At 38.1% G+C, this 26,218-nt stretch overlaps 1 gene segment (V, D, J or C); it reads right to left on the reverse strand.

The window, feature by feature from the left end:
• Window positions 1-5,772: 5,772 nt before the first annotated feature.
• LOC132371597 (T cell receptor gamma constant 2-like) lies at window positions 5,773-25,955 on the reverse strand. The segment is given in 8 exon segments: window positions 5,773-6,327; window positions 8,665-8,712; window positions 8,987-9,034; window positions 9,292-9,351; window positions 13,553-13,882; window positions 19,834-19,884; window positions 25,434-25,748; window positions 25,871-25,955. Coding segments are annotated over 8 exon segments (1,038 nt in total).
• Between the last annotated feature and the right edge of the window lie 263 nt (window positions 25,956-26,218).

Consider the following 26,218-nt stretch of genomic DNA (forward strand, 5'->3'; position numbering starts at 1 on the left):
AATTACTGAAGGAGCCTTTTTAAAGTCTGATGCCTGGGCTGTTATGAAGTCTGGGCCTCAAGTGATTCTTCCTTTTCTCCCTCCCTCCCTCCCTCCCTCCCCTCCCTCTCTCCCTCCCCCCCCCTCCTTCCCTCCCTCCCTTCCTTCCATTTATTTTGAGTTATAATTAACATTCCATGGGTTCCCAAGAAGACAGCAACTGTTATAATGGATAAAGCAGTAGGGCTTAAGTTATGCAGACCTGGCCCAAGCGAACTATGGCACTGCTCCGTGTTAACTTGGGGTATGTTTCTTAGTTTCTCTGGGGCCTGGTGTTCTCATCAGTGAAATGAGTGTCATACCTGATCTGTGTTTTAGTGAGAGCATCAGGCATGAAGCAAGCGAACTGCCCAGCAGAATTCCTTGTGCTCACTAAGTGGTAGGTACTTGCTATTATTCAAAGAAAACAAAAGAAAGCAAACGTAACAAAAAGTAGCCTAAGAGACCATTACAGAGACCGTGCACTTACCCAGACTAGTTTTCATGGCTAACAGAAATGTTGAATTTCTAGCTTTTTGACTGAATTATACCAGCTTGGTGAAGTATTTCTAGTTATCTCTTTTTACTCAGAATTTCTAATTGACAATTATATGTGACTTTGAATAAATAAAGTGGGAAATCCTGTATTACTTAATCATGACCTGCTAGATTGACAGGAAGCCTTCAAAAAATGAAGTCTATGAGGGAAAGAATTCCGAAACAGTAAAGAGAATTCATAATGGGAAAAACTTTGAGAATTGCTGCCTTGAAGTTTCCCTTTTGTATACTTGAGAAGTGTATGAAGTACTCTAGTTCTATAAAAACAACTGACACATGAGAGTTTTAATGTGGCATTGTATCCATCTTTGCCTAACTTTTCCATTTCACACCTGCAGATGCAGCCTGCTGTTGTGGTATATATTTTATCCAACCAAGTGTCATGGACTTTAGTCACAGAGGCTCTATCAGTGGTTGGCAAGTCAGTGTATAAAAGTCTTCCTGGCATGAAAAATTTGGGGGCAGGTTGGCTTCTGACCCTTTAATTGCACGCACAGCCTAGGAGCAAGGAGAGGAAACGTAGACAAGGAAGGAAATTTTCCAGTTTTAACTGAAAGTAAGTGTAACCTGTTTCTATAATAGCAGCAACTAATGTAGAAGGTAAGAGCAGAGCTCCAGGCTCTGCTTGGGTTCAAATCCAAGTAACCAGGCTGCTTGGTTTCAAATCCCAGGTCTGTTTCTTATTAGCTGTTTCACTCTAGAGACCCTCCTTAACCCTCTCTGCCTCAGTTTCTCCATCTATAGAACAGAGATAATTGCACATGTCTTGTGAGAGTTAAATAAGTTAACAGGCACTTAGACCAGTACTAGAAAGCCTTTGCTATTATTACTTCATTGGGTTATTAATCATTGAATTTGTAAATTGCCATAGAAATCTGAAATGACTTAATTTGAACACTTTCTTCTAAAGATGGGTAAACTTAGGCAACGTGACGTGGTCAAGGAGAAATGACACAGACGTTTCTGTGTTAAAATGTTATAACAGACCAGGAAGTGGAGGCTCTAACGATGGGATGTGAGGTAGAACCTCTGGTCCAGGGTTCCTCCCCCAATACCACATGGCAGCCACGCTGTAGTGGAAAAGGACTGGACCAAAAGGATGTATGTCTTCCTCCCACCTCAGAAATGCTCCTGGACATATAAGAGGCTTCCAGAGGGAGATTCTGAGGACCTCAGGGCCCCTTGAGTCTAGGGGAGGAGCTGTGGTGTCAGGATGCTCAGAACACCATCCAGTGTCCTGCTCTGCCTGAGAATCTCAGTCCAATTCATTACACCCCCCCAAAAGGGCAGTTACAAATCTAGACACACTCACAGAGTAAGGCAGGATTTCCATGATGTGGACAACAAAGGGAGCAGCTATGGTGATTCCAGAGTATGTACATGAGGAGAAGACAGGTGCACCCACAAGTCCTTTAGAAAATTCTCACCAACTCCTTGAAGGATGTCTTTAGTCAAGAAGCAGTGCATGTTGCATTTTGTTGTGGCTTGTTCTGTTTTTATTTTTCCCAGTAGAAAGTGAGTCAAGGAAAAGCCATAAGATCCTAGGAAACAAAATATGAGCTCTGAGTTCAGAGAGCCCTGGCTGTAAATGACTGTTACTTACAAAATAGTGACCATGAGCAGAATACTTAATCTCTCCAATCTGTAAACTGTGGCTATAACTGTACCCTCCCCCAAGGGCTCTTAGACGATGAATGGGATTCCTGGGGAATTGTTAAAACTGAGTCCCTGATCCAGCCACACCCACCCTGTCTGCAGGGAAATGAGATTAGAGATGATCCTCGGTGTGTCTGGGTGTGTATGTGTGGAATCTACTATTTTTACAGTAGAGCTACTGACAGTAGATGCTAATGTTGTCGAGGATGTGCATGGACCAAACATTATTAACTCATCTAATCCTCACCCTCCAGGAGACAGGGTGCTGTAACTTCATTACACACATGAGGAAATGACGGCACAGAGAGTTCAGATCGCTGCCTGAGATCACACAGAAATGTACTAATAAAGACCCAGGGCTCTGTCACTTGAATTCATCAACCAGGTCAGAAAAAAAATTCTTCCTCCAACTCCAGTCAATACTTATTAGTAAAAGAATGTAGGATGGCTTTGTAGTTTTTATTTTCAAAGCAATGAATTGTATGGCTCTACATTAAGAATTTAATTACACTTTACATCTGTACTTGTAAGAGTTGCCAGATTTCTCTTGGCAAACCAGCAACCACATTAGCACTTAACCTTTTCTTAAAGGAAAGGAAATGTACTTAGAAGTGACTCGGATTCCAAAACGTTAGTTAGAATCAGCAGGGAGTTGAATTTGCATGTGCTCTTTATGTGACAACCTACTGCTGAATTGCTGAAGAGTTGAATCAGCTTGCTACCCATTGGTAGCTTTTAGAAGTTTCTCTCTTTAGGGCTTTTCCACCGTGAATCACTAGAGAAAGCCCCTGTCCTGTTGCCCCAGTGGTCACTGTGACAAGAGAAAGCCCCTCAGAAGCATCAGGAGGCATAAAACAAGAAAGTTGTGCATGGTGTGAGGTAAGGATACGATTTCATTTTGTTTTCCTTATGGATAACCAGTTGCCTCAGCAGCATTCAGTGAATAATTGATCCTTTTCCCACTGATTTCCTCCATTGCCATCCCTGTTTTGTATAGGACTTTATATGAATTGGTCTCCATTCTCTTCACTTTTTTCTCCCTGTTTATCCTTGTACCATACCACTCTGTCTAAATTATGTAGTTCTATAATAAATCTTGATACACTGAAGGGCCATTCACCACCCCACCCATACTCACCTTATTTATATTCTTCAGGAGTCTCTTGGCTATTTTTGGCCCCTCTATCTTCCATATAAAATTTAGAAACAGCTTGTAAAATTCCACAAAATATGTTTTTGTGTTTTCATTGGACATGTACAGGATCTGCAGATAATTTTGGAGAGATCTGACATCTTAAAAACATTAAATATGCCCTTCCCAAAACATGGTATTTCTTTACTTATTTCATTCTTCTTTAATGTCTTTCACTAAAATTTTATAATTTTCTTCAAAAGGTTCCACATTAAATTTAGACTTAATTCTAGATGTTGTAGATAGGTGAAAGACTTAGGTAGATAGAGAGATGATAGATACATAGATACATAGATACCTAGATAGATGCTAGTTAGATAAATATAAAGAATTACTATGATAAGTCACCTTTTTGAATTTCATTTTCTATTTTCTGCAAATATGTGTAAATGCAAATTACTTTTATATATCAATTTGATACCCAACATCTTTGTTAGGTTCTTATTAATTCTAATCCTTTCCTATTGTTTATTTTGGATTTTCTTGTAAACAATCATATGATCTATGGATAGTGAATAGTGATAGATTTGGTTCTTCCTTTCCAACTTTTATGTCATTTATTTACTTTTCTTCTGTTATAATACTTGCCCAGCTGATTTTGCTTAGTATTCGCCTAGTAGATCTTTTTCCACCCAAATGCCTTTACATTTTGATTGTGTCATATACAAGCAATATATTGTTGGATTTTGTTTTTTATATAATCTATTATTTTTGAAATGCTTACTGAGTTATTTGGATTCATTACTACTAGGTTATTTTGTGATTTATGTTTTCTCTTTCCTCTCTTGTTTTCTTACCTTTTTTATTATTAATTTTCCCAATTCTATTTTTTTCCTCTCTTACTTTTTCTCTTTAGTGGTTACCCTAAAGAGCTTCAATAAGGGAATTTAACTCAACACAATGTAAAGTTAAATCAATATAAAAGCAAAGCCTTAGAACAGATCATTTCTCTCTTGATTATAATTGAGATATTATTTTCCTTTATATAGTAATTGTTTATTTAGATTAACATGCATGCCATATTTTTGGCTTATAATTTCTTGCATCTCAGGTGCTTCCATTTGAGATCACTTTTTCTTTCTTTTTTTTTTTTGGAAATACTTACCTTAGAAATTCCTTAATCTATAAGTTAATACATTTTCCTTTGTCCTGGAGAGGTAGGCTTAGAGGATAATGAACTTTAAGTTGACAGTAGTTCTCTCACAGATAGTTGAAGCTACTGTTTAATTATCTTCTGTTTTATATTGCTGCTGTCAAGAGGTCAGGTTTTAATCTTATTTTTGCCATTTGTAAGCAATTTCTCTTTTTTCTCTGGCTGCTTTTAAAATAATGTTTTTGTCTTTGGTCCTACAGTTTTACAGCAACTTGGCTAAGTATATCTTGCTTTTTATTTATCCTGTTTGAGATTGATTAGACTTCCTGAAACTGAGGATTCATGCCATACAACAATTCTGGAAAATACTTAGCCATTATCTCTTTAAATATTGTCTTTCCTCCATTCTTCGTGTTCTTTTCTTCCAGAAGTCCATTTGTAAGTATGTCAGATATTTTCTTTCTTTACTCCTTTTTTCTAATCATATAGATATACATATTTATATATTTTCTATATGTTATATGTGAGAGATATATATATATCTCTGTGTGTGCATGTAATTTATTCATTTTTAGATTCTAGCTTATAAATTTTTTCTATAATGCATGACTTGTTTAACAATTAAGTTTCCATTTTACTGTATTTTTCAATTGAGTTTAGTTGAAAATTTTGCCCGATCATTTTGATAGTCTCTTGCTCTTGTTCTTATTCTTTAATTATATTTATAACAGCCTCTCTTATTTATTTAAAAAAAAAAAAAAGACCCAGGGTTCGAACTCAGGCCCTCTGGTCAGAGTCTGTGTGCTTCACCCTGCACCCGATGCCCCTCTGGTGTCAGTGCAGTTCTCATGGGGTTAATGTGAGGATCAGGAGTCAGTGCCTGTGAGACACTAGTAAAGATCTGAGCACACACAGTGCAGGTCACGCTGGCTATTACACTGTCATCACAGGAACGTCCCAAACCAGTGAGTCTGAATCTGATGACCTTTGAAAGAGAAGGAACCCGGGCACCTTCGTTTGGCGGTGGGTCCCGTGGGAGCCAGTGCCCCAAAGAAAGCACCATAACCAGCATCTCAGGGAAAGACTCAGAAATGCGGTGTGACCATGATTACAACCAGTGCTGGATTTGATAGCTCAGTTGTCATGCTGTTTCTTACCTTGGTTAGATTTCATGAAATTAAAATACACAGACAAAAGTGGACTTTTGATTTCTTTTTTTATTTTTTGTGTCTCTTATGAAAATCCAAGGACAGGATTCAAGTGGCAAAGCTGGCGGCCCCAGGGTGGGTGGCAGGGAGGGTGGGGGCCGTGGTCTGGGTGGAGGCACTGAGGGAGGAGAGGGGAGCTGCCCGCTGTGCGCCCTCAGGAGGCACGAGGACTCGGGGGCAGGAGGAGCTGGTGCGGTTGTGGGGACAGTGGTGGGAGAGGCTCCCCTGGGCCAGCCCTGGGCCCTGCCCCCGAGTGATGGCAGAATTCCCTGTCACGGAGTCAAACTGTCTGCTTGCCCAGTGCTTTGAAAAGCCCTTACACAATAATGGCACACAGAAGAATACGCATGTGAACTGACATAACCCAAACCCAGAAAGGAAGCCCAGCTAGATCCTCAGCAGACACTTTCAGAGACAAGAGATGATGAAGGAAAGGTGACCCCTTTGTGGTCCCCTCTGTCACAAGCTCTTCCCGTGGCCGCAGACGGCTGTTCTCCTACACACACAGCAGGCGACGATGACAAAGTAGACCGAGCTCTTGAGGAGGAGAAGGAGGTAGGTGTAGTAGGCACTGGTGTTCATGAGCTGCAGCTGCAGGGAATCTAGGAGAAGTCATCTTGGTTAGTTTCAGCTGTTCCTTTGAGAGGCTAGGACATATTCATGGAAGGGGCGGCCACAATTAATTATTTCTGATGACCTACTAGGAAGCAGTACCGCTGCGCCACCAAACCCCAAAGAAAACATGTACAACCTCCATGACCACCACCACTAGGACAGCTCAGAATCCAGCTTGCAATTCAAGTCGATCAACAACCTCAGCTAAACCTCTCATTCACCAGAAGTTTCCAAAATATTAAAAAGTAAGGTTATGTTTTTAATGAACAAGTCCAATGGGAAACAATATGTGTGATAAAGAGCATTTAGCATTTTTTTTGTCTCCACCACATCTCTGAGTAATAATAACAGGTAATAGTCATCAACCACTAACCAAATGTCAAACCCTTATTCTGAGAGCTTTGCATGCAAAATTCTAATCTTATTTAAGTTTTAAAATAGCCTATGAGATGATTAATTTCAAGCCCATTTTACAAATAAAGTGAGGACAGAGAGAAATAATTTGCTTGATGCCATCCATTTAGGAAGTACCAGAAACCACATTTCAATCCCAGCATCATGACTTTGAAGAACACATTCTTAGCTGCTCTGTAATCCTGCATCTCCAGACATCAAGGTGAGGCATAAATATCAAGTTGAATTGCTGATTTGGAAACATCTGAGCCATTACACATGGTGCATGCAATGAGATTCCGACGAAGGATACAAATCAGGGAAATCTGGTTGTGTTCACAGTGGGTGGGTGGGGGGTTTTAGTAAAGAGAACATTGTACAAAATAGAAGAAAGTGGGGAATCCAAAATCCCTGAAACTTTAGGAGATCATGACTCACTCACTTGCCTTTCCTGAATGTCTAACATCGTAGCTGTGATGTTATAGGATAATTGCACTTACTCTCCTTTGAAGTTTTGCAAGAAATATATGATATCAAAAAGCTCTGTGATGACCTAGATGGGCAGGATGGGGGGGATGGGAGGGAGGCCCAAAAGGGAGGCGATATATATATATATATATATATACATATATATATATATATACACACACACATATAGCTGATTCACTTTGTAGTACAGCAGAAACTAACACAACATTGTAAAGAAATTATAGTCCAATAAAATAAAAACAATTACAACAATGATCATGGGCCTGACTTGGCTGCTGAATGAACCACAAGGCTGAGTCCGTTCCTGAGGAAATTTCCCTTTTCCACACTTTATTTCATAGAGCCAGAACTCCAGAATCACCAGCACTTGGTGTGGAAAGGGATCTCAGGAGGTGATGCGCTCATAACTCAATGCCTTCAGTCAGGTCAGGTGTTAGCTGAGTTCCAGGCCCCCTGGTACGGGGAACGGAAGAGGGACCAGCAGGGCCAGAGCCAGTGCTTCTAAATTCACTTAGAACCTTCATGTAGGGAGAAAGGGCCACCAACTAGTACTGATTCTGTGCCAGCTAAATGGATACCCTATGGGAGATATTCCACGTATGTGACCTTATGTCTGCAGTAACTGAGGAGGGTGTAATTGTTCCCTATTGGCAGATGAGGACAATATTGCTCAGAAATGTAAGTAATTTATCCATATTCATGCAACTAATAATTAAAGAACTGGGGTTAAAGTCCAGTCTGTGATAGTCAGAAGCCCAGGCACTTACACCCCTGCCCATGGGGCCATCCTATCTCAAGGCTTTGGCTTTGGGATTCTTGCTCTATATTTATATCTTAGAGGAGGGACAGAGAACTGAGTAAGTGCATGAACCGATGATTCAGATGGGCTGGGTTGACTCCCCAGATAGAGCTGTGTGGCTTCGTACAAGGGACTTAATTAATTGTAGCTCATTGCCCTCATCTGTAAAGTGAGGGGAAAATATTGTATCACCTCCTAGGAGTATTATAAGGAGGAAACAGAATATGCAGGCAAGACACAGCACAACACCTTGTGTATATGAAGCTCTCGGTAAGTGTCAGTTCATGTATTAGTTACCTGCAAGGGCTAAAACTTAAAAAAAAGTCTAGAAGCAACTTGATATCACATTTCTTCAGTCACTACAAACAAAAACTACACAACTGAGTGAAGCCCACTGCTGAAATAATTCGGAGCCTATCACTGCATTCTCTAACTTAGAGTCATCTCACACCACAACCAGCATTTAATGTGTTAAGATGACTCTTAGGGAATGATGGATTTACTTAAAATATTATGCAGTCTATTCTGTAATATCCAGATATTCTGGCTTTCTACCTTAAACCAAGAAAGTTCAACAGTTAAGTTTATCCAGTGGGAAAAAGTGCTGTAGCATAACATAAAGGCAAATATATACAAAACTTACTGTTTTCATCTTTCAGACAAGCTTTAGTAGAATTAGTAACAGTGACTTCTAGAAGAAAGGAGAGCAAGTGTTAGTCAATTGTTCATACCTCTTATTGGACAGTGACACATACGTGTATATGTATGTGTGTTAATATATATGTATATATAATATAAAATCTGCTGACAGAGACAGGAGAGATACTGATTAAAAATGTGAACCCCACAATTCCAGGAATAATTGGTTTTTCCTACCATTAGATAGGGAAGTTCAAAAGGTAGTTTGATCAGGAGGAAAAAAATTCTGTAGGATGTCGTAAAGGCAAACATAGGCAAAAACTTACCACTTTTATCTTTCAGACAAGCTTTTGTAGAATCAGTACCAGTGACTTCTAGAAGAAACGGAAGCAAGTATTAATCCATTGTCCATGCCCATTATTTCACTGTGTGTATATGTATGTATATATATATGTAATTTACTGACAGAGAGACAGTAGAGATAGTCATTAAAACAATGACAATGATGAGCCCCACAATTCCAGATAATTGGTCTTTTCTACTTTAAGCCAGAGAAGTTCAAAAGGTAAATAGATCAGGGAGAAAAAAAGACTGAAGCATGACATAAAGGCAGACGTGTGCAAAAACTTACTGCTTTCATCATTCAAACAATCATTTGGAGACTCAGTAGAAGGGACAGCTGAGGTGACAACTACAAGAAATGAGAACAAGTATTAGTCAATTATTCATGCCCATTATTTGACAGTGTGTGTGTGTGTTTACACATGTGGATTGTAACATTTATATGTATATATATATATAAAATCTCTTGACAGATAGTCATTAAAAATGTGAGCCCTACAATTCCAAAAATAGTCTGATTCTATGTAATTCATAGATTTAATCCACATATGGTTTTCTACACATGAAAATGTTGAAGTTCATGAAGGGTAGATTTTTCTTTTTATCGTGACTGGAGGGTAATACCCAAGGCCATCTTATTTTCCTTCTGTATTCATAGCTCCTAGCACAGTGCCTGCTACAAAGTAGGTGTTCAAGAAATACTTGTTGCAAAGACAAATCATCAGAAAAAGCGGCTGCTCTACATCTTCAGCACACACTGCCGACATGAAGAGTTGCTACCAAATCAAATTCATCCAATCCTAGAATCCAAAAGAGAATCCCACATTTGAAGGAGTCTGGCTCAGGCAAATTTCCCATCTAAGCAAAGGAAAGCAGCCACACCTTTCCAAATTACGTGTTTCCCAGTATCCCCAACTCATGCACATGATTTTCTGCAGTTGTGGTGTTTATGGGCATAATTAAAACAATAAGGCTAATAGCTAGTGGGTGACTATAACCGAGTCAGGCACTCGCTTAAGTACTTCACATGCATTATCTTCTTTAATCCTCCAGTGACATTGAAGTGAGTTGTATTTTGCAGGGTTCCATGTTACAAAAGAGGAAATAAGAATTAGGGGGTAAGTAACTGGCAGAGAGTCATACCAATGATACCAGTGATGACAGAGTCAGCATTCAAAGGATCATCCTGGGGGATTAAATGAGACAGAGCACGTGGAAAGTACTTTGCAAAAATAATCCATAGAAAGAGAGAGAAATAAGTCTATAGAAAAACAACATAATTTCATCACTGTGGACACTAAAAACATCTTCTCTTCCAGATATATTAATTATTCTTATCAATGACCTTTTTATTGCAGGAGCTCAGTATTTCAGTGCAATCCTTTCCAGGGTTATAAAAATAGGCCAAATCACATTTATAGTTCTCTGACTCTATAAAACCTGAGGTGAGAGTTTTATTCATGAATAATGTAAAAAAAAAAAAAAAGACATCATACAAGTACAAAAAATTTTTTTAAACGATAACAGACTGTTGGATGGAGGGAAACAAAGACACAATGGTTGTTTTGGATTATCCTTTTTCTCCTGATGTGTTCTTGTCCATATGGATTTGGTTCTGGTATACCATTTTATGCCCTCAATGAGATCTTTTTTCAATATGCTCTAAAAAATTGGTTTGAGGTATAAAGGCTTTGGAGTAAATCCCAAGAATGAAAATATTAGTACAGTCATGTTTAGATGTTAAAACATCCTCAAGGACTGACTTTAATGTGTATTAAAAGTCTCTTTCTTTTCCTTACAGTGACTTTATTCACTAAAAGATAAACCTCTTATTACCATGCATTGATTGAAGTAGAAACAATTTTTATAATAAACTCTATGTGTTTAAGTTCTCTTTCTCAAAAACTAGGATCAGATGAGCTTTGTTTCTCTTCAAAATCATTTCATTCGTGCTTCCATGTTATATTCTTAGCTTTTATCAAAAACCAAAAAACTTCCAAGAAACAGCATTAGCAATTTGCTGTACAATGACATTAACAGAAATGCCCTCGTTAGCTTTATTGCCATTAGAACCCCCTGGAAGGCATTTGTTTCAGAAATTGTGTCAGGTGAAACACGTTATGAACTGGAACTTCTCTCCAATATGGTAATCGTCACAGTGAAAGTTACTATACTTATTTTTTCCTGATCACTAGAAGAAGCAAAACCTAATAGGAAGAGAAATGCAAATCAAAACTACAATGAGATATCACCTCACACCAGACAGAGTGGCCATCATCAAAAAATCTACAAACAATAAATGCTGGAGAGGGTGTGGAGAAATGGGAACCCTCTTGCACTGTTGGTAGGAGTGTAAATTGATACAGCCACTATGGAGAACTGTATGGAGGTTCCTTAAAAAACTAAAAATAGAATTACCATATGATCCAGCAATCCCACTACTGGGCATATACCCTGAGAAAACCATAATTCAAAAAGAGTCATGTAGCACAATGTTCACTGCAGCTCTATTTACAATAGCCAGGACGTGGAATCAACCTAAGTGTCCATCGACAGAGGAATGGATAAAGAAGATGTGGCACATATATACAATGGAATATTACTCAGCCATAAAACGAAACGAAATTGAGTTATTTGTAGTGAGGTGGATGGACCCAGAGACTGTCATACAGAGTGAAGTAAGTCAGAAAGAGAAAAACAAATACCATACGCTAACACACATATATGGAATCTAAAAAAAAGAAATGGTCTGATGAACCTAGGGGCAGGACAGGAATAAAGACGCAAACATAGAGGATGGACTTGAGGACACGGAGAGGGGGAAGGGTAAACTGGGATGAAGTGAGAGAGTGGCATGGACATATATGCATTACCAAATGTGAAACCAATAGGTAGTGGGAAGCAGCCACATAGCATAGGGAGGTCAGCTCGGTGCTTTGTGACCACCTAGAGGGGTGGGATAGGGAGGGTGGGAGGGAGACGCAAGAGGGAGGAGATATGGGGATATATGTATATGTATAGCTGATTCACTTTGTTATAAAGTAGAAACTAACACACCATTGTAAAGCAATTATACTCCAATAAAGATGTTAAAAAAAAAATACACACACACAAAAAAAACCTAATAGGACACTCAGGGCCGTGGTTACATTAAACTGCACTTAGCAAATTTGCTTCCTCTCTATTTCTTAGAGTAGAAATTAAAATTTAGGGCTGTTTTTGTAATCTTACTTTTAATTAGTTTTAGGAAAGGATATAAATAGCTAGGATGAATATAAGAATAAATACCTCCATGTCATGCTTTGGAAAACAAGCGTTTTCTCTGATGTTATTTCATTTGCTCTTCCTTGCAGCCCCAGGAAAAGGCCAAGGTAAGTGTTCAAACCTAATTTGATCATTGGACAAACTAAGAATCAGAAAAGATAAAGACTTGCTTCAGAAATTCGGACTGCTGCACAGCAAAAGTCTCTGCACATTTTATGTGCTTGTTTCCCACTGCTTAAAAAGGGCTTCCTAACCACAGGGAAAAGCACAAAATGATTCCTTCCAATGGGCACTCTGGGGCCTTTGGTCTGTTAGGTGAATACTCAGGACTTTAAGTCCCGAGTCCAGTGAGTTATGAAGACACATCCAGCCCTCTGCATGGATATATACAGCGTCTGCATCAAAGGGACTCCTTTGGGACATCATGCCTAAATCACGAGTGGCCCTGAGTGATTAGGAAGTGAGTATATTCTCTTTACTGTAGTGCACCCTCCTGGGACAGTAATTCACCAGAGTGTGTTCATCCACATATCCCTCCAGGCCCGGCACGTGCTAGGGCTGCAATAAAAGTTTCTTGAGAGACATTTACCAATGGCAAGAAATATATTCATTATGTAGAATGGGATTATGTCTGTACACTTTAGCCTCACCCAATCTTTAATTACAAAATTTTACCTCACAGTGATATGTAAAATACAAACGTCAAAACCCAAGACCATAACAAAAGCTCAGTGGTCAAATTATTCTACTTTTTTGTTGAGCTGCAATCTGGCTTCCTCTTACAAACACCATTTTGTCATTTAATAACTCATTGTTTTGGGACTGTACCTTGAGTAAAGCAGGATTGAAGTGAGAGTGACTTTGCTTGCTGAGCAGAGCATTCCTGCAATCTGTATAATTGTTCTTATTTCCTGATCAACCAAGATCATCTACAGTGGAGTTTGCTTTTGCTCATTTGCTGTGTGCTAAGTTGCTAGATGCTTTCACGTATGTTGTTTCATTTAATCCGTACAACAACTCTAAGAAGCATCATTATGACCTTAATATTTTGGAAGATGAAACTGAGCCTGAGAAAAGTTAAGTAAAAATTTTTTCTCTTTTTTATGTTTCAAAGCCTATCCCATTTTAATTCTATGGGGGGATAGCAGGACATTTATGCTACCATTAAATGAAATATTTTATAAAAAATTATATTTGTTTTTCATTAATGCTTAACAGAAAAGGTGGGGTATTTTATTTGAAAAACAGTGTTCTGGGAGGTTATATTTACATTTACCGTCACATACCTTCATTTACTGAAGGAAAAAGAATCTCTTGTTCTGCTCCTCCTCTATTTTTCTCGTGTCTGACAACACATATGTGTTCTTTATCTACTGAGTTTTCAGCCACGGTCAGCCAGCTGAACTGCATGTACGTGTCAGCGGTCTTCATGGTATTTCCCTGCTGGGATGGCAGAACTCTGTTGCCATTCTTTTCTTTCCAATAAACATTAATAACATCAGGGAAGAATTTCTCCAGAAGACTAAGATATGTTCCAGTCTTATGGTGGTTGATTTCAGCAATTGAAGGAAGAAAAATAGTGGGCTTGGGGGAAATGTCTGCAGCAAGGTTTCTGTCTGTGGAGGCAAATGAAATAGTAATTAAAAAGAATTATTAGAGAAACACGAGCATTGTGTGGTTTGGAAAAACCTAGCAAGCAGTAAAAGGAAGAAAGGCTACCACTGAGCTAGTGCTCACCATGGCCTTTCATCCAACTTTCATCCAAGTTGTTAGGTGCTTATTATTGTTCTTATTTTCAATGGGAAGAGAAGTTCAAGACTTAATGTAACTTGCCCAAAGTCATTGCTATTAAGTAGCAGAGCGGGATTACACCTTGGCCTTCATTTTTTCTCCATATGCAAAGATGGGGTATGGCTTTTAAGTGTACCATATCAAGGTTTTCAACATTCATGAACACATTTATTTTTTAAAAGCTCTTTTGCTCTATCATAGTGGAGCCTGTTTTAAAGTGGATGGATGGGTGGTGGGAATGGGGGTGGAAGAGGAGACCAGGTAACTCTGATGGTTTCTCTAACGGTGAGAATATTTGGTGGGTTCTAAACTACTTCCCTTTCCCATCCTGTGTTTTGTAACTTATGCTCTCTTTGACCGAATGACACATTCTCATGTTTTGCAACTCTGTGGAATCTCATTCTTCACTGAACTGATTCTGGAATGCACCATATTTATTTTATTTCCCACAAAAATAAATACCAAGAGAAAATTTATCATTTTTAAAAATATATATACAGCTACTTTTTAAAATGGGAATCAGCATCCATGTGTACTTGACAATCTATGAAGTTGAACTTTTTGCTCCAAACATGGATCCCATGCCCAATTCTGAAGTGATGGAATTCTCTTTATTTCTAATTTTTTATAACCTCTCAATTTTACATCTGAACCACTCCAGATTTTTGAGTAGAGCAGTACATTATTTATAATGTCTTGAATGTAGAAGCAAAATAGCAATATTTCCAAAACTTCTATTAAAAATGTGTTATTTTGGGATTAACAGATACACACTACTATAAATAAAATAGATAAACAACAAGGACCTACTGTATAGCACAGAGAACTATATTCAATATCTTGTAATAACCTATAATGGAAAAGAACCTGAAAAAGAATACACACATAAACAGATATATATATATAACTGAATCACTTTGCTGTACACCTGAAACTAACACAACATTGTAAATCAACTATACTTACATTTTAAAAATGTATTATTTTCAGAAATGCTCTTATACTAAACTTATCAAGTAATGCACTTAGAATTTTGTCTCAATTCGGAAAATTTTCACCAAAAACACATTTTATTTTGGAATTTCCTCTGAGGTTTTAGCTTGAGTAATAATACACAATATTTTGACTCTCAGCATCTCCCCCATAATTTGACTCTTCCCTATAAGGCTGCTGAACTGCTTTAGAGCACCACTATTTTCTCTTTTTTCACCTGCTGAATAAAGTGTATATATAATTAGAACAATGTTAAAAGTTATGGTTCCCAAGTTTCTAACGGGCAAAATGTCAAAATATATAATAGAACATCATATGTGTACAAAGGCATATCACTTGAATGCTGGAATGTAAACTTTATGGCTAATCAAATAGTTGAAATGATAAATGTTAGAACCCTTTGCAATTTGGTTTCCAATTGAAAAGCAAATAATTAATATTCTCTTATTGGAGTTAGTTTTATTACTCACTGGGTAATATCTTAAGAAAAGAAAAATTGCACTTCTCATTTGAAAAGAAAAGAAAAAAATTCTTGAGAATTTCTGCCTGTGCAACAAAGTTCCTGATTTTTCTACTAAATCTGTAATGAAACAGTGTTGATTTTTGACTCATGCTGTAAATATAGTTGGGTCATAATGTGCTTATTTTAATTTTATACATCTTGCTTTTCATGCCAGTAGTATTTTATTCATTATATTAGCAAGACACTGTGTATTTGGCCAACCATATACTTTGTTGGTAGTGATTTACGTGTTCTCTCTTTTTTCCTTCTCATTTTTCTTTTATAAATTAAATAATTAGAACTATTTCATATTTAAATAAGATTTTCAAATTCATGACATTTCTACCTATATTTAATTGACTTTACTTCTTGATCATTTTCTTTATAAATTCAAACTATTTTTCTGATAAATATGAGCATGAAGCCCAAGCTTATTGGCTATATATTTTAGAGCCAATAAATGTTGTTTTTAGAAATGATATCAATTAAGTTAAAGGATTAAGATTTAAAGCACATAGGACAATAAGATATATCAATATAAAAAAATAAACACATTTGAATCTCATTTTTCTTGCCAAGTAGGCAAAAGTCTGCTAAAGAGATACAAATACCTCCCAATTCAATTTTGTGTGTGTATGAGTGGACAGTAAGATAATTTTCCATTTGAGGAGTTGGAAGTGCAGATGCATCCTCTGAAGAATTTCAGTTCAGTCAATAGTTTTAGCTGCAAACAACTTTTCCTTTCGGAGGCAATTTTCCCTTTACATTTGAATAGAGTGTAGATGCACCTACCCAGCACCTAGGATGTGTTAGACAATGTGCTAAGTACCTTATTCACACTACCTCATTCAATTCTCATACAACCCCTGCTGGATATATACTGTTATCCCATTTTAGGGATTGGGAGACCGAGGCCAGAGAATCACCTCCACGTTCACACAAGTAGTTAGTGGTGGATCGGAAGCTCCAGGTCAGCCTGACTCCAAAGCCCAGGTTCTTTGAAAACACCCCTTCAGCATCAGAAAAGGAAACCTGTCAATTCACAAAACTTACCTGGAATAACAGACTTCAGCCTTGGGCCAAACACAGTCATCATGACTATGCACATTATACACGAGCCCTTTATAGAAGTCCACATGTACACAAGACAAATCCTATTACAATATTTGCACAATGTTGTCTATGCTGTCTGTTACTATATGGATTTGTTTTAAAATCTCTCCTAAATTTCTACATCTAATCCCCATCCCCATTCTCATTTTTTGTAACTATCATTCCCATTTAATTGTTTCTTGCCTTCCCTCTATTACCTTGAAAAAAATTGCATTCTCTGGTACCTACCTGTGACAACAAGTTTTGTTCCAACATTGAAGATTTTTATATAATTATTCCACAGTGATTCAACCAGTATCAAAAACCTTAGACTAATTTAGCTTCTCTGATTTCTTCAAATTCTAGTAGAACTATGATGACTTGAAATTCAAGAGACCAGGTTTCTGGTCCCGGTTCATTTTGCTCCTAACAAGTTCTGTAGTTGAGCAAATCAAGTAAACTAAAGCCTTAGGTGCTTTATTTATTTGAAAACAATGATGTTAGTGTTAAGTCAATTGAAGATCCTTATCAGTGCTGCGGTGAGACCAAAATGAAACAAGATCTGAAAAGTGATTTGAATAAAAATTATATGGAGATAAGAGATTACGAATATTACTATATTATCATTAGCATTATTATTAGCATTTTTATTTGTGATAATCATGTGGTCCAACATGACATTTTAATATCATGGGACCAAACCTGGCCTACCATGATAGGAATTCACCATTTGAGGTTTACAGTTAGATCTGTGGCAACTGATGACTTGTTTGCATTCCTCTGTGCTCTGATATGTCTGGAATTCTCAAAGCTGTCATCACAGATTTTCATACACCCAGATAATAGGCAGTCATTTGTTTCATCTTATTTGCTTCATTTCCAGGGTTAAGAAAATCAAAGGGAACGTTGGCTAAAGCCTAATGGATGTAGTCAGTATACAGAACTTCTTCACTTGGGTTGTCCAAAACAAATGGCTTTTTTCCCAATCAAAAGCACAATCTATTGGCATCCCAAGATTTTACCAGAAATTTCAGCCTCAAACTGACTTCTATCCAGCTTATGTCCAAAGTTCAGCTTGCAACTCTGGGCAGTGGGCCTTAAGACAGAATGATTAGAGAAATGGCCTGGTCCAAATGAGGATGCCTGGTCCTCAAATCCTCCTATTGTCACATTGAATCACTAAAACATTGCCTGCCTGACCTTATGTGCTGAGGGTCGCCATCTGTGAATGACATTAAATGTTGGTGCCCATAGCATTGATGCACTGGGAGTATAGATGAATTTGTTTAAAGACCATTTCTTCCATTTTATAAAATGAATGTTGAAGGTAATGTCCCTTTTTACCTCACTTTCCTCCTAAAGACTCCTGCATTGAAGTTCTTTTATAATTTTATGGTTGGAAAAACATATCATATTTGAAAATTTGGTGTGCTATTTTATCAGTTAATAAAAACTATGTATTCCACTACATTTTTTTCCTGCTTTCTTATTTCTTTTTTTATTCAGTTCTTTTGTTTTGAGATAGAACTGACACATATTCTGAATATTTAATAAATGCATATTCAATATGACTTACATGATCTTTTGGGGGAAAAGAGAGGTCATTTCAGTGCCATGATTCAAAGCAAAAGCATTGCTTTCACGTATGAGTAGCAATACAAAGTATGAGCTATTACCAATAAAGTAATTAATTAAAGAATCCAGGTCAGGCTACAGAAGAGTAAATATTCAGGATATAAAAACATGACTTTATGTTTCTAATATCACATAATGGTCCAGACCATGTACTTCTGGAATAGGCAAGTCTCTATGGGATCCCAAACTTTGCCACAGTAACTAGTCATGTGACTTTAGGCAAGTAACTGAACTTCTGTAAACCTCAGTTTCCTTATCTATGAAATGGGAATAAAAGGATTCCTTTGAGGAAAAGATAAGGCACTGAAACTACTTATCATGGTGCCTGGCCCTCAGTAAATATCAGCTGATGTTAACTAATATTCAAATTCTCTTTAATGGGATGATTTGGGGCCATTTCATCAAATTCCTCCACCAAACAAAAGGTATGGGTTTTATAAGTAATAACTATTACATCAATTAAGAAAGGAAACAAGCTCGTCAGTGCAAGACGTCCTGCATCTCTGCAGCCACGGGCCATAGAACACGGGGCCCAATCAAGCCAGAATCTAGAAGGCTTTCCCACTAGAATAGAAGCTGTTTGAGTGTTGAGACTTGTTCTGTCTGTGTCTTGTTCACACTTTTATCTCCAGCATCCAGCACAGAAACTGAATTCAATAAATATTTGCTGAGAGAATGAAAGAGCAAATGAGGATGTAGACACTTTTCATGGACTTTGGAGCTGAAATGGCTCATTGAGCTCACAAACTGGTCCATATCCAGGCAATTTCACAAGAGATGGGATAGCTTAAGTTTCAGATGATCTCAGCCTACCTCTAAGAAGCTAGAGTAATAAGAAGTGAGATTTATCAATGTTCTATAGTCATTTACTATAAAAATTTTTTTGCACTGCTGTTAGGGATGAGATGAAAAGCAATAATATTGGTTTTGCAGGCTATTGAGAGAAAGGAACACTGTGTTTTATCTCAAACTCTACAGAAGAGATAATTAAGAAACGTGTTTCTCAGGTAATATGCCGTCTACAAAAAAAAAGGAACTTGAACCGATAACTTATACTAATGTAATAAAGAACAGGAAAATGGTGTAAGAATATTGAAACATAAATGAAACAATAAAACAGACAGGGTCCTCAGAATATTTTAATATGTAGCCTGAGTCTATTTTGGTGTGTGTGTGTGTGTGTATTTTCTAGAAGACAAATTTCAACTGCTTACAAGCAGGGAAGAGAATACACCATTTACAAAGAAGTTTAGTTTCCATATACAGTGACCAGTAGCTGCAAAATTGCTGTTCATATGCTGAGGCCAAGAATGTGGCAGTCAGATAAGGGGGATCCTAAATTGTGTTTTCTAAAAAGCATCTGTAGGGAATTCCCTGACGGTCCAGCAATTAAGACTCAGCGCTTTCACTGCCAGGGGCCTGGGTTCGATCCCTGGTTGGGGAACTAAGGTCCCACATGCCCCAAGGTGTGGTCAAAAAATAAAGTAAAATAAAAAATAAAAAGCATCTGTCAGTCTTTCATGACTCAGGTAAAAATAGAAGAAAATTACTTACCACGGGGAGCTACCATGAGCTTCGTTCCTTCTCCAAATACCTTCTTCCAGCCTGAGTGGTTAAACCTCCTACAATAGTCTCAGCCTTCTCCTGCCTTCATGAAGTGACTAGCAGTTTAAAAATTTTGTACTGGCAATTTGATCTTCTGAGTTCTTTTGGAAGTCCTTGAATATAGGTTCCATGGCATCTGATGTTTTATAAGTTTTCCTCAGGTAAATGGATCCAAAGATCTGCTTTCCAAGGAGGAGTAATCATTGAAAACACTGATGAAAGATGAAAGTATAAAAGCAGGAAAAGAACACATCATTGGCACCAACTAGTTAACCACCTGCTTTTCTAAATTTCCAGGAAGAGTATTCAAAGAATCAAGACTTTTTTTATTTCCAGGTGTTCAGCTCTGTTGAAACTGCTCAGAGTTTGCATGGAAGGAAAGGCCCGTCTGTTCTCACAAACACCAGGGCTGCTCCTTTAGCGATTTAAGAATGTACTTCTGAAAGGAGGAAACTCTTCAGTAACTGAAAATACAAATACGCCGTCCCAAGTGTACTTGAGAAATGCGAAAAAAGTTCTCCATTCATTGGGCAGCAGGATTTTTTACCATGGCAATGCAAGATGAGAAAATAAGTCCTTGGATTACATTATTTTTTCTAGGAAAAAGGAAGAAATGTGTAGAATTCTATCTCCTTTGAAATAATAGATTCCTTATTTAAACTAAAACTTGAAAACAATATCCATTTCTCTGATACTTTGAAAGAAGTCTCTTGGAGGCTTTTCTGTAATCTTAAACCACTCATCTTAGATCAGGGGAAAAAGAAATTGCCAGAAGCAGCTGAGTGCTCCTCTGAATACAGATGAGCTGCCCATCTGCCAGGACCCAGACAGGACAGGCCCTGAGTATCCCCATGTCCACTCCAGATCCACCTGGTCCTGGCCTAAGTCCCGTGAGCAATCATTGCCTCTGTCCTGAGAACGAAAGTAAGAGGAGGCCACGGTGGGCAACTGTTCATTCACAGCAGCTCAGAAACCCCAACACAATGGGGGAAGACAAGAGGTGGATGAAAATCCTATTTAGAAAGGGGTTTTTTAAAAATTGAGAATTCTAAGTTATCAGTACTTGGGGCTGTCATATACCATTTGCACCTATTGTAGACATGAATGATACCTACTCAGCTCCTTTCTGATATCTTGTCCTCTGTTTTTCCTTATTCCAAGACCATGAGCAGAATTGTCAGAAGCTTTAGGAGTTGTCTGTATTTCAAGATCCGTGAAGGATTTAAGTAGTAAAATGTAAGAGAGTAAGTAAAGAGTTATAAAATCTTTGATTAAATTTACAAGATAATACAAGACTGTATAAAGAAAACAGTATAGGATTTTACCAGCTGGCTTAAAAAAACCTGCATAAGTGGAGGGACATATCATATTCATGAAAGAAAAACTTAGTATCATAAATGTGCTAATCCTTCCTAAAATCATGTATATAAATTGACTGTAATTTCAATCAGAGTTAAGATAACATTTTTGTTGTTGTATGTTGTAAGGATTGGGGCTGAGCTAGTTATGTAGTAAGAATATTGAAACATAAATGAAACACAAATCCTCCAGAAAATGCTCCAAGCATATGTTAATGTAAAAATAGGATAAAGCATGTTAAATTGTAGGGAAATGATAGATTATTTTAAAACTAGCTTTGAACTATTGATTATATCTGTTGGGAGAACGAAAATAGCTCTTTATCAAATACCACATAAATTAGATTTATATTAAAAAGACATCTAGAGATGTGAGCTAGAAAGAACAAGTAGGAGACTAACTGGGTCCTTGGGTAGAGAAACTTGGAACGGGAAGAGGGTAGGAGACATCTTTACTTAATAATTTTTAAGAAGGAGAAATTTGGAGACCTTTCACTTTTTACAACATTTTCCAATAAATAGTTTTTAAAAAATTAAATGATGAGAACTTACTGAAGGTTTTAGGGAGAAAAGTGACATGATCAGATCTGTGCTTTAGGAAGATAAAGAGCAGAAAGGTGGGTTGGTCAGAGGGCCAGTCCCAGTGAAGCAGACATGTTTCAGAGACAATCCCCATGAGCCACCGAGAGGCATCTGAGGACCCAGGTTATGGTAGTGACAGTGGGGATGGACGGAAGGGCTGGTGAATAAATATTAACAGAGCTTCTAAGGAATTCACATGCGATAAATCAAATTACCATTAAGGAGGTTTAAAATGAGGAAAAAGACTTTTTAAAAATTGAAGTATAGTTGATTTAAAATATTGTATTAGTTTCAGGTGTACAGCAAAGTGGCTCAGTTATATATATATATAAAACTATATATATATATAACTATATTTATATATAACTATATTCAGATTCTTTTCCATTATAGATATTGAGTATAGTTCCCTGTGCCGTACAGAAATCCCTGTTGTTTATTTTATATTTAGTGGTGTGTATCTGTTAATCCTATACTCCCAATTTATCCCTCCCCCTACTTTCCTCTTCGGTAACCATAAGTTTGTTTTCTAGGTCTGTGAGGATGTTTCTCTTTTGTAAATAAATTCCTTTGTATTATTTTTTAGATTCCACATGTAAGTGACATCATATAATGGTTGTCTTTCTCTGTCTGACTTACTTCACTCAGTATGATAATCTCTAGGGCCATCCATGTTCGGCAAATGGCAATATTTCATTCATTTTTATGGTTGAGTAATATTCCGTTGTATATGTATACCACAGATACTTGATCTATTCATCTGTTGATGGACACTTAGGTTGTTTCTACATCTTGACTGTTGTAAATAATGATACAATGAACATGGGGTGCAGATACTTTATCGACTTAGTGTTTTCATTTTCTTCTGATAAACACTCAGAAGCGGAATTGATGGATCATATAGTAGCTCTAGTTTTAGTTTTTTAAGGAACCTCCATACTGTTCTCCATAGTGGCTGCACCAATATACATTCCCACCAACAGTGTCAGAGGGTTCCCTTTTCTCCACATCCTCTCCAGCATTTATTGTTTGTAGCCTTTTTGATGATGTGGTGGGAAGTGTTCCTTCCTCTTTGGTTTTTTGGAACATTTTGAGACGGATGGATGTTAACTTAAAAATATTAAGTTGAATTCATCTGAGAAGCTGTCTGGCCCTAGACTTTTGTTTTGGGGGAGGTTTTTCCTTACTGATACAGTTTCATTTCTGATAGTCTATTCATATTTGCTATTTCCTTCTGATTCAGTTGAGAGATTTTACATTTCTAGGAATTTATCCATTTCTCCAAGTTGTCTATTTTCTTGGCATATAATTATTTGTAGTAATGTCTAATTACCATTTGTATTTTTGTGGTGTCAGTTGTAACTTCTATTTCATGTCTAATTTTATATCTTCGAGTTCTCTCTCTTTTTTTCTTGATGAGTTTGGCTAAACGTTTTCCAATTTGTTTGTTTTTTCAGATAACCAGCTCTTAGTGTCATTGATCTTTTCTATTGTGTTTTTAGTCTCTATTTTATTTATATCTGCTCTGATTTTTATTATTTCTTTCCTTCTACTTACCTTTGAGTTTGTTTGTTCTTTTTTCCAGTTCTTTTAGGTGAAAGTTTAGGCTGTTTATCTGAGGTTTTTCTTGTCTCCTGACATAGGCTTGTATCACTATAAACTGCCCTCTTAGAACTGCTTTGGCTGTATACCACAGATTTTTTATGGTGATTTCCCATTTTCATTGTCTTCAAGTATTTTTGATTTCCTCTGATTTTTTCAGTCATGCACGGGTTGTCTAGTAGCATACTGTTTATCCTATATGTGTTTGTGTTTCTTGTCATGTACAGTGACTCCACCTCTAGCTGGCCCTGAGAGAAACTGGCCTGTATAAGCAGACACAGAGAGTGGAAAAGAAGGGTGAGAACATCAAGGGCTCTGTGAGCATATGGAAAGGTAGTTATCACAAAGTGGCAATGAAAAACAGTGATGCATTAGTCGGTAATTGGGGGAGAAATTGGGTCTCCACGTTAAGATTGCTACCATATGCCCATACACAAAAATTCAAATCAAATCGGACCAAAGAAACAAATGGGCAGAACAAAGTTTTAGCACCATTGGAAAAGTATAAATGAAAATATATTGATGCTTCAGGCTTTCTTAAAGCTGCAAATAGTTAAAACCTGTGGTTGCTGATACAGCATGGCAAGTTAAAGTGGGTTCTTTTACCATCTAATTCCTTCCTCCCCGCAGTCACAGAAGTGAGAAGGACCTGAAGCTTTGACTTGTGTTTTGGGGTTCTCATGGAGACATGTGATGACCTGGGAGAGTGGCAGCACCCAGGGTACAATAAGACAGGAGGGGCTTCTGGGTTGGGAGCAAGCCCATGAGCACCGTTCTAGACTGCCTTCCTGCGTCAGGCTGGGAACTGGCCCGTTTCAGAGGGAGGCATGTCACTTTATCCGTTACTGCTAGGGCAGCAGTTCTTATAAATCAATTTGAAGAAGAATCAACAGTGGAGTTTATCAAAAAACGCACATTTTCAGGATTCATTCCAAGATTCACTGTGTTGAGTGCCACACAGAACATGCACTTTTATTCCGGTCCAGGTGTTTCTGATGCAGGTGGTTCATGGACCACAGTCTGAGAGATACTGTTCCAAAAGCTCAGACTCTGGTAGAAATTTGGAGAATCCAATATACAAGAGACCATACATATATATATGAATCTGGCATTTCTGTATTTCAGTTTGAATTTTACATCCTTAAACCTAGCCCACTAAGAAAGCCACAACCCTTTCCTATAGGACTTTTCAATTGAAATATATACTTTTCATTGTCTGATTGTTCACCTGAAGTGTTCTTTAATTTTAATTATTGAGCAAATGATAATCTGATAAGTCTCATTCCAGTTTGGCACTTGGCCATGTCAAAGAAGGAGGTGGAAAGATGCTCTGGCTTTACTTACTTGTTTAAGACAGAACAGTTCTGGCTGTGGGCTGAACTTCAAAAAAAGGTGTAAGTAGAATACAATGGTTGACTTACCTAAAACAGTCACTTTTTGCCTACACTTTCACTCCATCAACCATGCCCTTGTTGGTTATGTGAGAAAAATATCAGTTTGTCCTAAAGAGAAATTGGATACCAGCTTGAGGTTCAGGAAGTCCAAGTTTTCATTCCATCATTTCTCATTCTTCATATTCCTGAATAATGAAGACGCTCCATTCCCAGCCATTTTCTCTGGATGATGATCGGATAAATGATTCAGTATTACCTAGCCTCTCCAGTTTGTTCTCCTAAATGTTTCCCCTAACAAATCAATCCTAGGTGGCCTGTCTGTCCTAAAGAGAAAATTATACGGACTCCACCAGCTCCTAGGAGAGCTGCCTGCCAGACTGCTTGCCTATGGCCTGGAGGTGGAGGCCTGTTTTTAGGAAAAACTGTGGCTGTTTGGGGGGAAGGAGGAGGTGGCAGTGGGATATAAAGGTTGGGGAATGGGCATTAAGCCTAGGATTTCTCTTTGCTCAGAGTAAAGAGAATTGGGGGCAGGAAGTGAAGCAGGGGTTGGTACCAGGGCTGCTCTTGGCACCCACAAGCCAAATTTCCAGTGCAGTGCACAGGAAGTCTGAACCAACGTGCTTCTCCCAGACAGCGCAGTAGTACATCCCGGAATCACTGTCTTCCAGATTTAGGATTGCAAATGTATAGCTCCTCCCTGTGACTTTATAAACACGGTATTTTGCTTCATTGATTCCTGAATCGAACTTAGTCTTTGAGTAGTAGACGTCGTAGTAGAGAAGACGTCGGGGGGCAGTCCCCTTCTGGTGTTTGTACCAGTGGATATAGCTGGCATCTTGTGTAAGCTCACAAGTGAGCGAAGCAGTCTCCCCTCTCTTACTAGTGACTGATAGCTTGTCGCTTTTCAAGTTGGAAGATACCTGAGTGACTGCAATGGGAAAAGCAACAAAACATAATGAGGAAGAGGAAATAGTAATTCCTCCCCCCCCTCACCCTGCCATGGCCAAAAAATACAGAAAAATCCCACGAGCAACCAGACACCATACTTACCAGGAGCCAGGAAAACAAGAAGTAGCCCTGGGACACGCAGCATGCCTGGGGCAGTGAGCTAGACTGGGGTTCCGAGCAGATGTGACAGGCAGGGAAGTCAGTGAGGTTCTCTCTTAAAGACCACCACGCTGATCCTGGGGGGGGGGGGTGCTGGTGGAACCCTGGGGAGGAGCCCTGCCTCTCTGCACCAACCCTTTTCTCAAGGGCCCCGCTCTGGCAGGCTGGGAGCAGTCTCCACCCCCAGGAGAAAAGAAGCCTGAGCGCTGAGAGCTCAGAAATGCAAGCAAATGGATCAGATGGGGGAGAGGGAGGAGAAACTCGGATAAAGCTTGTCTGTTACCTAGTAGA

Source organism: Balaenoptera ricei, chromosome 9, assembly GCF_028023285.1.
Source record: "Balaenoptera ricei isolate mBalRic1 chromosome 9, mBalRic1.hap2, whole genome shotgun sequence".
Lineage (NCBI taxonomy): Eukaryota > Metazoa > Chordata > Mammalia > Artiodactyla > Balaenopteridae > Balaenoptera > Balaenoptera ricei.